Source organism: Lepisma saccharinum, chromosome 25 (genome assembly GCF_977018435.1).
Source record: "Lepisma saccharinum chromosome 25, izLepSacc3.1, whole genome shotgun sequence".
Lineage (NCBI taxonomy): Eukaryota > Metazoa > Arthropoda > Insecta > Zygentoma > Lepismatidae > Lepisma > Lepisma saccharinum.
In genome coordinates, this window is record NC_139253.1 from 57023820 (window position 1) to 57040373 (window position 16554).

Genomic DNA, 16554 nt, shown 5'->3' on the forward strand with positions numbered 1-16554 from the left:
CCAGAAGCATGGTGTCTAACAGCACAATATGAGAAAAGCCTTCTCGTATGGGAACGGAAAATCCTAAGGAAAGTATATGGACCGTGAATGAAAGGGAACTCTTGCGTATAAGAAAAACGAAGAAATACAACACCTACATCAGCACTCAGATATAGTGAATGAAATCAAGAGGATGGGACTGATATGGCAAAGACATGTGAGAAAGGGTGGAGGGAAAGAGGTGTGTGAGAATATTAATGTATGAAAGGCCAGAGGAAAGAGGACGGGCAGGTAGGCAAAGGAGGAGGTGGCTGCAGGAGGCTCAGGAAGATCTTAGGAAGGTGGGAGTGAGAGGATGGAGGAAGAGAGCAAGAGATAGACACGTCTGGCAATCCATTGTGGAGGAGGCCAAGGCCCAACAGGGTCTGTATAGTAACAGGGTAAGGCAAGGTATTCGAACTAACTACCTACAAAGCACCCTAGATGTATAATATATCATTGTTATTATTTGTATCTATTACTATTATTATTTTATTACTTAGGTATAACATGCAGTTTGAGAAGAAATTCCCCTCCCTTCAGCGTATCCCATCCTTCCTCTTCTTGCTAATTTTTGGTTCTTGGGAGGGTCCAGCCATCTCTGCGTCTGGGCGTAAAGAAGGAAAGTCTACATTCTACACATAGACTATTCTACGAGTATATACATAGATAAGGTAACCTACGTAAACAACAAAGGGCGTAGTAGAACTAAAACAAAAAAAAAATTGTTGATATAAATAGAAGAGAGAAATCTTGTTTAAAATAGTATTCCTGTCAGTTCGTTAGTAACAAATGTAGATTAAAATGTCACTTTCCTTTCATAAAAGCCTTGAAACCTTCCTAGTATATGTAAACTAGAGCCCAGTGCAATGTACGAGTAGAATACGTGTATACAACACATGTACACTTAAATCGCAGTGTACCTAACCGGCCTGTGGAAAGTTCTAGTAATTTTGTTTCTCTTCTCATTCGGACTTTTCACTTTTTGGCAACAAAGAGAAACACCAACTCAGCTTACAATTCCATTTTGCGTTTGAGAAAACTTTAATCAGTTCATTTGCTGTCATTGAAGTTCACTTACTTGCTAAGTACAGCAACGCAGCTTCCAAATAATAAACTCAAAACATGGATGATATCTTAATCTGACACCTTCAGGAAAACCAACTCACTTATACACAAGAAATAAACAATATCTTCAACTCCAATATTTGAAACATTAAAAACCTAATTATCAATAAACTTACATTTCACAACATCGTCAATGTCCACACAATAAACAATTTCCTTATTCCCTGTTCTACTCCCCAAAAGTCCTACACACAGGTTAGTCGTCAACTACCAGTTAAACATAAGTGCGTCATGCTTAAAAAATCACCCATTACTCACAAAGCCGTTACATGGTTCCCTCCCGTTAGCTAAAGAAAATGTTAGGTAACGGAGAGAACTAAAATTTTCTTTTCAAAAAAGCAGTTTCCTCTAGGTTGTTGGCAATTGAACTGCAACTTTCCATCTCCTTGGACGCTTGACCAGGTCGATGTTTTTCCAACGCTTTAACAATTCGACCCTGTGGGAACTACTGCAAAGGAGCTTCTTCAAATTTCCGAAATTCTCCTTGCCAAGAACCTTCTTCGTCCTAGGATCTTGAAGGGTAGCCACATTGTGGTCAACTTCCGTTACTAAATAAGGGTCGATATAATATTCAAAGAACTTGGAAATCACATTGTCTTTCGGTGAACTTAGCTTATGGTTCTTCTTAAGCACGAAATCAGCAATTTCTAATGTATAGGCATGTTGATTGGTTTTTACCAGCCCACTATCCTTCCTCTTAACGTTATTCGCCTTTGCGGTAAACAGCTTGGTTTCCCAGGATAATTCTCCTCTAGCTTCATATTCGGGCTATTCCAGCTGTTTCAATAGGTTGCATGGCACTGGTTTGTTGAAACACAACTCCACTGGAGCATATGCAGTTTCCTCGGAGAAGTATTTCATCCAACACACTTTGTTCACATACTTAAGCCAATCATTATGTTTCCTAAGACAAAACGTTCTAGGAAGGCGATCAATTTCCTGATTAAACCTTTCTACGGTGTTACTTGATGGGTGGTATGTAGTAGTGTGCAATGCTTTTATGGAATGCCTCTCGAATGGGTACCACCTTTTGGATGTAAACTGGCTTAATCCGTCTGACAAGATAATCCGAGGTTTTGGAAAATGAACTAAGTAACCTGACTTCAATTTGTTGATATTTTCTCCGTTTTCCCGCCAATCTTGTCAGGTTTGTTTTTCGAACAAGAGATACACTCTCTTATGTACTCAGCCTACATGTTTTCCCAGAAGTACCTGAACTTTATCCTTTAATAGGTTTTGTTAAAACCAAAATGTTCAGTTAAATCGTGCTCACAGTTCGGAACTTCTGCCTTTAAGGACTGAAGAACAACCAGACAATGAAACATTTGGGAATCTTTACTTTTGAGAAACAAAAGAGTCTGATGTATAAAGTAATTTGGATTTTTGAGAGGATCTTCTAGGACATTCTTCAAAATACCTTTGCACAACGTACGTTCCTTTTGCTTAAGTCTCCATTTTTCCAACTCCTCTTCTTCTAGCCTTTTTATTGTGCTCCATACATTATCAACCAAAGAAAGTTCCTTACACTCACCTTCTAGAGAGTTCTCAGCAGGATATCTGCTGAAAATATCTGCTAATTGATTTTCTTTAACTCTGATATGAGTAATTTGATAGTCATACTGCTTACTGTTTAGTTCAAGCGCCCACTTTCTTATCCTAGCATTCCCATCTTTGCTATGATCTAACCACACTAAATATTTGTTATCCGAATAAATAAGGAATTTGATAAATCTTAAAGTGGTTTATACCGAACATCACTGCCAGGCATTCCAATTCCTGAGTCGTGTAGTTCCTTTCGTGCACTTTTAGTTTCCGACTCGCATACTGGACTACAGAAATTTTATCTGAATCACCTATATTTCCCTGGAAAAGTACTGATCGTAGACCCTTTAAGGACGCATCGCATGTAAGGCAAAATGGTTTAAAAAAATAGTTTTGTACCGTAATCGTTACACCAACCATCAAATTGTTCGGAGGCCTCGTATCGTCCTAAGAAATTATAACTGGTATATGTTCTAAGGATCACGGGTTAGGTCAAGTTGCTGGAGACTTAATGGTTATTGTCTTATTAGAAGATTGTGTCGCCCCACTCGAATCTTGACATGTTTCCATTTGCAAAGAGGAAGTTCAACATCTGAGAGTGCATAAATTATCTGTGACTTGTACAAGATTAGAATGTTTGAGAATTAATCTGAATTTCTTAAAAACATCAAATTTAATAATTACGTAAACGCTTTTGAGATTGAAAAAATATATAGCAAGATATTTTATTTACAACTTTGACTATTTTATGTAAATATTGTAAAAATCTAAACTGCATGATGTAATTATGTAAATCCATAGATACGTGTAAATATCGACCAAGTTTCCTTGGCATTTTTTAAAGAACCATTTATTATAAAAAGGAACCCAACTTCTGTATATTTCTGCTATCTTACCCGATTGCTGGCATCATAAGTCTACCTCGTAGGGAGAACTGCCAGGTCTTATGTGGACACTGCAATTTGCTTGGATTACTTTCTCATAAACCTGCTGCTTCGGATCTAGTGTCTTGCGATACCAAAAGCAATCGTGAATAATCTTTGGAAGGGTTACCCGTTTCAGATTTACCATCAAATCTGCATGAGTTAACTTAATTCCAAGATTGCCAGTCGATAAGTATTATTGTATACTCTGTATAAACAGAAATAAACCGGACTTTATTGGAAGAAAGTTCCAAACCCTTTCATTCTTAACATACGAAAAAGGTATAAAATCCGACACCAGTCACGAAGTCAGGGCCTGCAATTTAGTTACTCTAAAAAGCAAACTGAGAAGTCCGATCCAGGGTAACTTAGTAGACAGAATTAGGCCCTAGAAGACCAGTGTACGTGCTTGCCAAGATTCAACACTTCCTCCTGACTTACAAAATCAGTCAATTTACAATAAGATGAATACACATCCTAGCAGTAACGCCCCACACTTTCTTGATCCGGTCGTGAGTGGGGGTGATGTGATCAGCATCACACTGCGTTACCCCCACACCCCCTATACGCCTTCATGGCGTGGTGCTATGCACAGGGGAACACTTTACTTTTTTTACTTTACACATCCTAGCAGTATTCCTCCATTGACTGGTTAGCATCTCTCTTTGTTTAGCTTCTGCATAAGCATAATGACGCCTAAAAGCAGAATAGAAATGCTCTAAAGTTCTCCATCTATTTTCATTAGCCACGAACCAAGCCTTTGCTTTCCCTTGCATTAATGATGGTAGGATCTTTAGATGATACGACATTGGCATTTTCATAATATCCATATAGGTAACTAAATTCTTTAAATAGCTTTCTGCAGGGACTGAATTGATGTTGCACTTGAATTTGTCCAAGGCATTGATATCAGACATGCGGAATGATTGGTTGAAATGAGATCCGATCTCTTGATTCACTCTAGAAATATATATTTCCGTATTATCGAGCTTAAGGTTCCGAATAGGTATATTTTTACCTTTTCTCCATTTCCTGTCCAGACTCTGCGTTTCACTTATTTAGGATGGAGATGAGCAAGAGGACATCAAATCACTATCTCTGTCATTATAGGCTCTCGGCGTTACTTCTAGAGCTCCTACAGGAACATCACACTGCTCATTTCTCAACCGTAATCTCTAAAACCTGGAGTTTAATTCCGATATCTTAACCGTCGTTCCTTCCTCCAGTTCATTCAGTCGATTGGCTGTCTGATCTCTAGTATCAAGAAGCTGTTCTTCCATGCTTTGGATCTTTTCCTCTTTCTGATACCTTACGTCATCAATGTTTTGAACGATTTCTAATTTATATTTATTATTTTCAGTCCTTCTTTCCTCCAGAGATTTAAATAAATCCGACTTCTCTTCCATTCGCTCTCTTTTATCTTTCTCTCTATCTTCCCTTTCTTCACCCAGGTTTTCTTCCAACTTGTTTATACAAGTTTCCATTTCACAAAACGTCTTAGTTTGTTCCCTCATATTTTGTTTTAGACCGTTCATTTGCTGAACCACTACATCATTATTACTAATGCATTATCTTCTTACGACCTCAATTTTTTCATTTATCATTTTCAGTATTTCTTCCATTTCACATTCCATCCTGTCTTCCATTACATCTATCCTCTTCAAAACACTTTCTCGGAATTCCTCGTGTTTTTCATCTCGTCTTTGCTGCTCTTCTTTATCTTCATTTCTTATACTTTGCTGCTCTTCTTTATCTGCATTTCTTAATCTTTGCTGGTTTTCTTTATCTTCATTTCTCAATCTTTCCTGTTTTCATCGCGTCTTTTCTGCTCTTCTTTATCTTCATTTATTAATTTGCTGATCTTCTTTATCTTCATTTCATAATTTTCCATTTTTCATCACCTCTTTTCTGCTCTTCATTCATTCTTTCAAACATCTGGAACACCCCTTCAGCAAATGATGGCATTTCAGTACTCGAAATACTTTCTTTCTGCTGACACCGCAGACATATCACTTCTCCTGTGACTACCTTCAAATTGGCACATAGTACTTGATGAAAATATTCCTTGCATTTGGAGCACTCAACCACTACATCTTCACATTTCTCCTTATTATTACAACAGTTAAGAGATTCCATTTCTTGTTTCTTACTGTCACTGCGTAGAATTATTTTTGATGAGAAGTCCAACAGGTTTTGAAAGGTTCAAAATGGTTACAAGATACCTAAATTTGTCGATATTATATCTTCACCACTTTTTCGTAGTGTCTAATTCAACTACTAAATTTGATTTTCTAAATGGTAATTATAATAATAATTGGTATAGTATACATAAAAATAAAAGGAATAATTATTACTATATTAAGTAAGGTGAAGAGATATGAATAGGTGGGTCATGATTACTTTCTGTTAAATTCCTTCTGTGCTGTGCCGAACCATGCCGCATGACTCTCCACAGTGGTTTTCTTGCCTTATGTTTTATTTTTACTTCTTCAGCTACAAAAATATTATGAACTGAGGGAAGAATATCCTGAGTATTTTGATCCACTGCTGGTGTCCGAAAATAAGGAATTCTTCGAGAGAGAAATATACAAGATTATACCGCAGAAAGATTCCCTCGGAAGAACAGTTATAATTTTGAGAATTGGTAAGTATCGTACATTAATTAAATTATGTGGAAAACAAATTTCCTATCATTGAAAAATACAATGCACTTTTTTAATCATAAAATAATAGAACGTACAATACTATCAGTAGAAAACAAGTAGCATTCCAATATCAATATTAATATTGAATCGGTGGAGAGTTGATTTTTGGGTAAAATAAAGGATAGAGTCATTAGGAGTATATAAAAATGTAAAAAAAATGCGAAAAGAGTTCAAATCAGAAGATTAATGTACAATTGCATTTGATCTTCATGAAAAATATAGGCCTACTAAAATCCATAATTAAATACGGAATGTATATGTCGACCAAATAGCGACTCAAAATAGCGGGCATCAAATAATACCTGACGTCTTAAATATTGTGGTAAAATTGATTGTTTGAATTGCTGTTTTGAAGTGCACCATATGCACATTCAGGCTAATCGGAACTGGACCAAAAGTTTAAAGTTGGATCCGAACCACTTTTTGTGTCCACCTGGTATCAAACCCTTGACTCCTTGATTACAAGCCGAGAACGCTACTACTTTTTTTTTTATATATATAAAGAGAAATACCCCTAAGCGGTAGTATCCCCCGTTTCTCACTTATCTATCATTTTTTTAATTTCTGAGTTTTTCTTTTTTGGACAAACACAAATACCCATGCCTTACCCGGGACTCGAACCCGGAACCCCTGGTGTCGTAGCGCGCTCTGCTAACCACTCCGCCATGGAGGTCGACACCACTTCGGCACTTTGAACATTGAAATTTTACACAGAATGCGATCAAAATGTGCAATTTCTTACAACATAACGATCATACACATAAATTATTTTCTGCTTCTTTATATTTTCTACTATATAAAGAGAAATGTAAATAACAGAAGATGCATGATGCGTTTCATGACAATAATGACAACAAAAATATTTACAATAAAATATTAATCTTCAACCATACGTATAGAGTGGAGTACTCAAAATGGGATCACTTTCAAATGAAACACACATAAAATCGAAAGTAGTCATTTATTTCGACACGAACCGAACAGCATCCGACAGATGCGTCATTGCTACATATGTTCCCGAAACGCTATTTTTTACATTTGCATGTTAATTAAGTTACATATTGAAAACTAAAGGAACTACAAAATATTTTTTATTTTCTTTTAAATGTCTTGCAAACCGGATCACATGTCCTTGAAAGCGGATCAAAGGGTAGTGTCTGAAATGTAACTGCAGTGACAAACATATTTGTCTAAAATTTCAATAACACCTTTCATCACACAAAACACGTTTCCCAACACAATACGTTCACTTCCCAGAAATGAATGTATTTTTACCTTGTGCTCCAACACGTTGTTCATGGTACCACGCTGAGAACCGCATGCAAGAAATCCAATCGCCGATAAAACTGTAATTTAAATCTGAGTATAACGGTTCACAAAATCCACACTAGTTGTTACCTTGACTTTCCTCTAACGATTCGTCATCAGAACTGATGGAGCTATCAGTTGAAGAAATGCCGTTTCTCTTTTTCTATAATGTGATGTTCTGTCGCCGCTTAGAGTTTAGCAGAACTTCTAGACTTTTAGATCCTGCTGCAAGGTCTCGTAATTCTATCACGTTATTGGTCGATGTGACATGGGCGTCTTTCTTCTCTTGTTGTTTTCCCTTTCGTGCTGGTGTTGGTGTTGGTGTTGGTGTTTTTTTGGTGAGAGTACGATATTTATATATCTGTGTGTGGGGTAGGTGTGTGTGCGTGTCTGTTCTTTTTTATATTCGTGTTTTTCTGTTTTCTAACGTCTATTCATACATTCTGTTTACATATTGTGCTATTTTGTGGTGATCCGATTTGCAATCCTTTTTATGATCCGATTTAAAGGATTAGTATACGAACTGCAAAGTACCACCTACACGAGCAACAGCAACACTGACCATGAAAAAGTCAATGACATCGTATTTGTGTAGTATTCCTCCTATTTATAACACACAAACATCAACACCTATTACAACAATGCTTACCTTATGAGCTTAACCAACTACTGAAGAAATATTTCACAGCAGTCAAGACACACAATGGCTCACGTCAACGGTATGTTTCGAATCGCTTTGTCACAATGAATACAGAGTGAACACTGCACCCATCCGCTGCTGTCTGCATGAGGCATGGGGTCACTCAGTGAGATTAGTAAAATACATCAGCACGCCATATGTTCAGCGCTGGAGACAGTAAACCTTAAGGCATTTCGCTTTGCAGGCCGATCCGATTTTGAGGACTCCACTCTATATGATATTACTGCACATTGCAACATGCTGTGAAGACACATGGGGTGATGTGGAGGTAGAAAGTCACACATTTACAATCTAGACAATAGCAACGTAACAAGTAGGTAAGTTGTATTCAAATCTGTTGCTTATTTTCCAGGTAATTATGACTTTTCAGTGTTGACGATAGATCAGATGTTTAGAGTGATTTTTACCAGTGTCGACTGTCTTCTCTTGGACCAGACATTTCAAGTGGGAGGAATAGTGCTGGTTATTGACTGCACCAAGTTGGGTCTCTCGCACCTGAGACAGGCCACGTTCAAAGTCATCAAGGTCCTTACGTACGTTATCCTGGTAAGACGGAAATATAAAAAAAAAACATATCGCATATGTCTAATTATATCTTAAGTATGAACGATATCAGAATTGAAATTTCGAAAAATTTTGTCAGCAAGATATCGCTATTTTTACGATACGGTGTAATGCCTTTTGTATTGTGATAGCGGCAATTTATGATCTCCCCGGTGTAAGTCGGACATTTTGTAGCAGGAGTGAACATGATTCATCATGTTCATTTATGAACATGATTCATCTACTTCATTCGTTGCAAATTCCTACCTTGCCTCTGTAATAAATTATAACGGACATATTTTGAAATACATCGAAACTCTTTTATCGGAGTATTAAATCAGAGGCAGTGAAACAACGGAAAATTTCACAAGGAACCTATACTGCCTGGTTGACACATTAAATTCATTCACTCCTGCACAGGCACTATATAAAGGATCAGAAGCACATACATCTTTAATAAAATGGAATGCTGTCCTTAGAGATAATCGAAATTCCTTCGGTTCAGAAAGAACGCTAGCGTCCTTAAGATTGACTTTAGAAAGTACTTTAGAAGTGTGAATATTTGTGGAAGAACAATTACAAGTACGTTTTGAAAGGAAAATTTAATCAAGATCCCCAGGAACGTCATTTTGGTATATTGCGGTCGTTCACTTGTGATGATCATCCCTCCACTGTGGATTTTCTGCACTTACATATTCTGTAATCAATTTACGTACCAGCAAAACTTACTTTATTTTCTGGCGGAAACTGTGAATACAGGACTGAATCTCCTCTGACGTCTTTTGTTAATCAAATGCGAACTCTGTCAAGAGCAACAGTAGGTGAAACCCAACGTTCTGGAGCGGTCCTTTGACCTACTTTCTCGCCTTAATGGATTTCTCTCGTAAGGCGCAGTGTTGCCAACTTCTTACTCGAAAAAATCACCAAGGTTTTTTTGGTCTAACCTAACCTAAAGCAAGGAGCTGGCAACCTTGCTTGAGAGTTCTGCAACCGAAAGTGGGACTCGCAGTGTTGCCAACATCTTACTCGAAAAAAATCACCAAGGTTTTTGTCTTGGTCTAACCTAACCTAAAGCAAGGAGCTGGCAATCTTGCTTGAGGCTTGTTTTACAGTGCATAAAGCAATTTTTGGTAACCTACTGGTATTTTTGCCATGGCTTTTTACAAAAAAAAAGAGAGAGGAGAGTGGGAAGAGTTAAACAAGCGACAACCTACCTACAGCTTTTTTCTTCTTGGTCTAACCTAGCCTAAAGCAAGGAGCTGGCAATTTTGCTTGAGGCTTGAGTTACAGTGCATAAAGCAAGGTTGCCAACCTACTGGTACTTTTACCATGACCTTTTACAAAAAAAGAGAGGAGAGAGAGGTTAAACAACCGACAGCCTACCTACAGCCTTTTTCTTCTTGGTCTAACCTAACCTAAAGCAAGGAGTTGGCAATCTTGCTTGAGGCTTGCCTTACAGTGCATAAAGCAGGGTTGGTAACCTACTGGTACTTTTACCATAGCCTTTTACAAAAGAGAGAGGAGAGAGAGAGAGAGAATTAAACAACCGACAGCTGCCAACACCCACCTACAACTTTTTTTTTTCTTTTTACTTAGCAAAAGCTACTATTTTTTTTTAGGCTTAGCCAATTTATATACTGGCGTAACATATACACACTAAACAAGGAGAGCCGACAACAAACACGTACTGCCGTAAAAGAGAGAGATGGGTGGATGGCAACACAGTATGTGTGTGCGTGGGTGTTTATAATATGTAGCATTATTAACTAGAGAGTGTTGGCAAACCACCTACAACTAAAAAAATAGAGATGCCAACGTTGCTGTAAGATGAAGAGAGAGAGAGACCTATAGCTGGCAACAGTGGTGAGCGAATATGCCATATTGTAATTTTCCAACTTCGGCAATGTTTGTATATTGTGATCTTTGTAAACCTCTCTCGGGGGAACGATGTGCCACACACACACATGTGCGTGCTTCTTATTATTTCCGTATTGTGACGCAAACAAACAAACAAAATAATAATTGTTGTTTTTTAGGATACCTGGCCCCTATAACCTCGCCAGGGTGCGTGGTGCCCAACCAAAAAAAGTAAAGGTTTTCCCGTACGGTTTTTGAACGTAAAATTGATTGACGTGGGGGCGAATCTCTTCGGGGGTGGTCTGTTTGGTGTCTATTTTGAGCAGTTTGCCCGGCGGCAAAGTTTTATTGTTCTTAAATTTTTTGATTTTTTTACGCAAGGCCATAATTTTACGTATGCACGTGACATTAAACGTGTCCTATGAGAAATACACGTGAAGATCAGCTTCCGTGCAGCCGATGTGGGATTCGTGACGCTGCGATAAACGTCAACTTCCGTGCCGGGTGGGAAACACAAACATCGCGTGTTCTGCAATGCTTTGCTGAAATAGTAATGCAAGAAATACAAGTTGAGTTTGTGCCCTCGAACCTGGTCCGCGCGCAACACGCTCTGGCAGCACGCTGAGACGATTGTTTGCACGAGTCTGTTTTTCAGAAACACACGTCTCTCACAAGCATCGAATCCTGGACGTTGTACTGCAACAGATTGTCTATCTTGTTTTTCTCGTAGAGCGTCTGCACGGTTTTGCCCTCGGGTATTATCTCGGGTATAATTGTTGTTTTTTAGGATACCTGGCCTCTATAACCTTGCCAGGAGTGCGTGGTGGGGTGGGTGAAGTCAGATTCAAAGAGAATGCCACGTGATTATTTTGATTCAATAGCTCCGTCTAGTTCGCTGCATTTTTTGACTGCACTCACGCGTCTAGTTGGTTACACGGTGCAACCTACCTTGTTGATTTTGGGTGTCATGTAGTGTATTTGGTGTCTGCACCACGTCTTGGAGAGGTGTAATATGTGGTGTGGTGTATGACCACGTGGTGAGTGGTTAACTAATCAAATGAATGTTTAAAGCAGCAGACAGGTATTTGTTGAATCTTCTGAACTTGAACACTGCTATTTGTCTACTTGGTTGAATGTTATTTTTTTTCACCAGCCTGACACCGGGATACACCTGCACTGCATCTAATGTCAAAAAGTGCAGCGTACTAGACGAGGATATTAAATTGCTCTGTTGTAAATGAGATGCATGATGTTCTCTCGTAAGTTGTTAATATGAATTGATGTTACTGTGAAGAAACTGAAGGCAGAATAACGCCAACGCTATCTGGACTCGCCCAGTTAATTCAAGATAGTCGCGACAAACGTAAACGAGCTGTGCAGGACTTGGAAATTTTTTTCGATTGATGAAAATTTGGTTCTATGATGATGACCTATACTAAATTTTTGGTATGGGAGGACAGAGGAGGATATCGAGACTCGACCAACACACTAAACCCCAGACCTCTCTATGGCTACATGTTCGGAAGTTACGAGTGATTAAAAGTTTTGGGAGGGTGTGTGCAAACACCCCTTACTCTTGAACTCAGGACCACCAAACTTTGGCATACATACGCTACATCCCCAAAATCGACAAGGGGTGGTGTTTGGGGGGATTTTTCGATTTATTTTCGCGCAATCTCTCACTGTTTTCGAGTTATTTGCAATATTTAATGCTGGACTTGGAAAGTAAATAATTATCTACCTCATCAATAAATTGAAATATAAAGGAATAATCATACTACATCTACGAAATGTCAATATCATGCTGCTGCTTCAGACAGAGGGGGGTCAACCATGATAACCTATGTTTATTTTGTTACGAGCCAATGCTAGCGCATGTCTCTACGATGATCCTATCGAAAAGAAATTGACAATTGGCCCACCCTTGACCTCCAAATTTCGTACACGTACTCTACATCACCAAAATCGACAAGGGGGTCGACCCTATCTTCTGCACAACTCTGACGTGTACGTCCTGTTTCGCGAAGAGTCGACAACCTTCCACAGCTGTTTGTATTATATTACATCAGATATTACATTGCATGAGTGAGTTGGCTGTGTGTATAAAGACTAGTTTCAGACATGGACACGAATATGACGCCATGATAATTAGCTGCTGTCCAAAGTTATTGCATAACTTAAAATATTTATATATAAAAAATTATATTTATTGCACTATGCTTTCTAGCGAAGGTATTATTGTAAACGATATTGTTTGTAAATGTGGAAAGTTAGAAGCTCAGTCCGCGGCCTATCAATGATAAAAATTTCATCACGGACAGCAACCAACAGATATTTTGCGTGCACGTCACAAAAGCATTGTCATATGGACTGACGATTATTATTTTTTTTTAAAAAAAAAACAGACCTAGTTACGATGGGTTATAACTTGTGCTGTCTTGCAATTGTTTTTGCTTATTTCAATGTCAGCGAGCGTGATATGAAACATGCATGCGAAGAGGGGAGGGAGATCATAACAAATAATTCACACTTCGATTTCATTACTTTCGCTAGTCACGTTTCACCTCCTATCTAGAAGGATACTGGACGCTATTTTTTGAAGACGGCTAAAAGCGAGGGAAGGAGAGAAATGTTACCTTTTACCTTTTTGCCTGTGTGTGTGACGAAAATAGTTTTACATGCATATGGCTGTATCGTGATCTGCTTGAATCATCATCACGTCTGTGAGTTTTCAGTATTGCTGAATATATTTACATATCAACCAACGGTTATGAATTGCGTAGAAATTGGCTTTGTTAACGGTCCAGTGGCGAAGTTGGAAACAGAGAGCGGTCACATCAGACAGGTGCTCCTGGTATCTAAAGAAATGCCCCCTCTTACAGAAAAAAAAAATGGAGTGTTAGAAAGGAAAGATGTTATACCCGAATGAACGGGGAGTCTCGAGCATCTTCCAATCCTCATCTTTGCGTTCAGCTAACGAGGAAAAAAGAAACTTTACATATGGGGGACTCAACAGCTGCTGTACGGTATTGTCCATGGATGTTAAAACTTTTGTTTTTTTTCTGAATAGACGGACATATCAGTGTTGCAATCTCCAGATGAGACCGGAGCTTATTATTATTATTATTATTATTATTATTATTTTGGACAAGGGGGATGAGATCAATGTATGGACTAAAACTTTTTTTTACATCAAAATAAAACAGAGGATTTTTTACTCCACTGCTTACTTATTATTGTAAAGAATGGGGTGCTGCGTCTTATTGTATAGTCTTCCAACAGCACACCTTGGGGCGTAAATTTCTGCTTCTTCATGTATGCAAAATGCACTTAACTTCTGTTGTGAAACGAATGGAGAGTTTGTTTTGCTGCTGTGATTAAATACTAAACCAAAATTTTATTACATAACTTTGAAGTATATTTGTTAATACGATCTATATTATATGTCCTCCTCCGTAGTTGAGCGGGTTAAGGCGTTCACTCGTCTTGAGATCGTTCGCTGCGGGACGGCGTAGGTTCGAATCCGGCTCTGGTTGGAATTTATTCGGCCTACGTATAGGGCCGGTGGCAACCCACCATCGTGAGGAAATTGGGAAGCTCCGAGTGAGTGAGCGTAACCTGGTCAAGAAGACCTACAATAACGGCTGGGGGTTCGTCGGGCTGATCACTCGTCACCCCAACACTGGTCTGAGACCTCCACGCTATAACAGGTGACGGCGGAACAGTGTGGGAGGGAGACCAGCAGTCGGTAGGTAAACCAAAACCCACCATGGTGCTGTAGAGCTGTAGGGTTATGTTATCTATATTATATCATCGCTATAGGTGGTCCATATTATGCGCAGGAGAATTTTTAAAAAATGTCTTGTTTCTCGAACCTGTGACCTGCAGATTTGCTTTTGCTGGCAACAGAAACAGAAAATGGCACTATGTTATTCTATACTGATACAGGTGTACTGTAATCATAACAATTTTCTAGTAACAAAACAACAACTATGTCGGAAAGAAATGGTGGGGGGGGCTTGTCTGTGTGGGGTCTTATTAACTACTTCACATCTGTACCCGCACAACTCATCGACTACAAAGCAACAATGTTAGGAAGTGTGTGCATGGTCCCAAAAATACAAATTTAAAATCACTAATGAGACATAAACTCCCTTCACTGGTGTGTATTTGAATATGCGAAGACGATATCAGTACGAAAATTTGTAAAAAAGAAGAGGCAATTTTAGCTAATAACAACGATGAGGATGAATAATGATAATTATGATGAAATTGATGTGTGGCACTTAGAAAACAAAAACTTCAAAGTGTATTGCACCAACAACTACCCCCTCCCAAAATACAAGGCAGTTAACAGAGGTGTATTTTTGTTGGTTTACGAGTCTGAGGGCTTAAGTTAGTATGTTCACTATAGCTATACATATTAAAAAATGAAATGACCTGAGCAATAAAATATAACAATACCGATTCTGGCTTTTTGTCGGATGACGTAGTGGTAATGTTGTTGCAATCCCACGCCCTGATGGTGTATAAACTTAAATGTTTTGCATAACATAAAATATTGTTAATGGGAATGTGTTGTTTCTAATGTTAAATATAGAAAGCAGATAACAAGAAAAAGAAGAAAAGAAATAATGTTGCAGGTAGATACGGAGCCTCAGCCCAAACACATATATGATCGGACAGGATGTCAACGATGCATTCATAACTAACATGTGATTATTCAAAAATTGAAATAGTACAGTGGGAAACAACCAACTAACTAACTCTCTAAGCTTTTTTTTAAAACCCGAAGAGAGCAAATACAAGCACAAGCGTAAATAATTAAATAAGTTACAAGGGGTTCGAATCTTTTGATCTAGGTATGGATGCAGACAGGTACTAAGTTTTGTGTGTGATAATGGAAAATCCCTCTTCAATATAATAACATAGTGGTAATGTTTGGTCTTGCCTTGTTCCTATCGATAACATAGTGGTTACACGAAAGAAAAAAATAAAAAAAAATTAAAACACTGCGTCCCCCCTATTAAGAAATACTTCTCGAAATTTATTCAACTTTTTTTGTTCTCTTCCTATCTTCGTAACTAAAAAAAAATGTTTTGTCAAACGTTTGGATGACTATGAAAATATTAAAACATATGATGTAATAATAAAATGTTGTTGCATTGTAATCAAATAAATTTGTTGAATATGTAGAATATGGTAGGATATATCTTAAAATGTTAGAAGCTATTTGTTATGGTATTTTTTCTTTCTCTCTCTACTCTTTCTTAAATTTTCATCATCATAGTTAAAATTAATCCAAGAGAAAATATATATTTTGTGTTGACATGGGAAACATGCAATAAAAAATGCATGATCAGTAGTTAAGGTCAAGAGCTGAATAAACAGTAAGAGTGATACACGCAAGCTTCCAGCTGTGTGATTAGTACAAAATTGAGAGATGGAAGGCTTTTGTTGCTAAATCTTCAAGTTTAAGAAGGCAAAATAATTAGTTGGTTAATACGGAGCTAATTAGGAACTGGCATCCTCGAAGCTTCATGCTGCAAGCCTCGCTTTTCAACGTTTCGGTAAACGTTCTTAAACGTTTCAACGTTTCGGTAAACGTTCTTAAACGTTTCAACGTTTCGGTAAACGTTCTTAAACGTTTCAACGTTTATATAAGAACGTATAGAACGTACTGTGATACTCATCTTCACGATTAGTCAAACGTATTATTTATTGGCTGTTCATATATTCCATTCTTAAATTCTAATAATTATGTATTTTATCTAACAACAGATTAAATTAAATACCAAACATTATCGAGAAGCAATTCCCAAAACATTAT

At 37.9% G+C, this 16554-nt stretch overlaps 1 protein-coding gene across 2 annotated transcripts in view; it reads left to right on the plus strand.

Annotated features, from left to right (window-relative positions):
- The window catches only part of LOC145978666 (alpha-tocopherol transfer protein-like), a 41694-nt gene that overhangs the window by 8451 nt on the left and 16689 nt on the right, over positions 1 to 16554 (plus strand). For both annotated transcript variants that reach the window (XM_083111434.1, XM_083111435.1), the window contains exons 4-5: positions 6105 to 6255; positions 8677 to 8870. In XM_083111434.1, coding sequence (XP_082967560.1) covers positions 6105 to 6255; positions 8677 to 8870 — 345 coding nt within the window. The remainder of the gene's footprint in view (positions 1 to 6104; positions 6256 to 8676; positions 8871 to 16554) is intronic.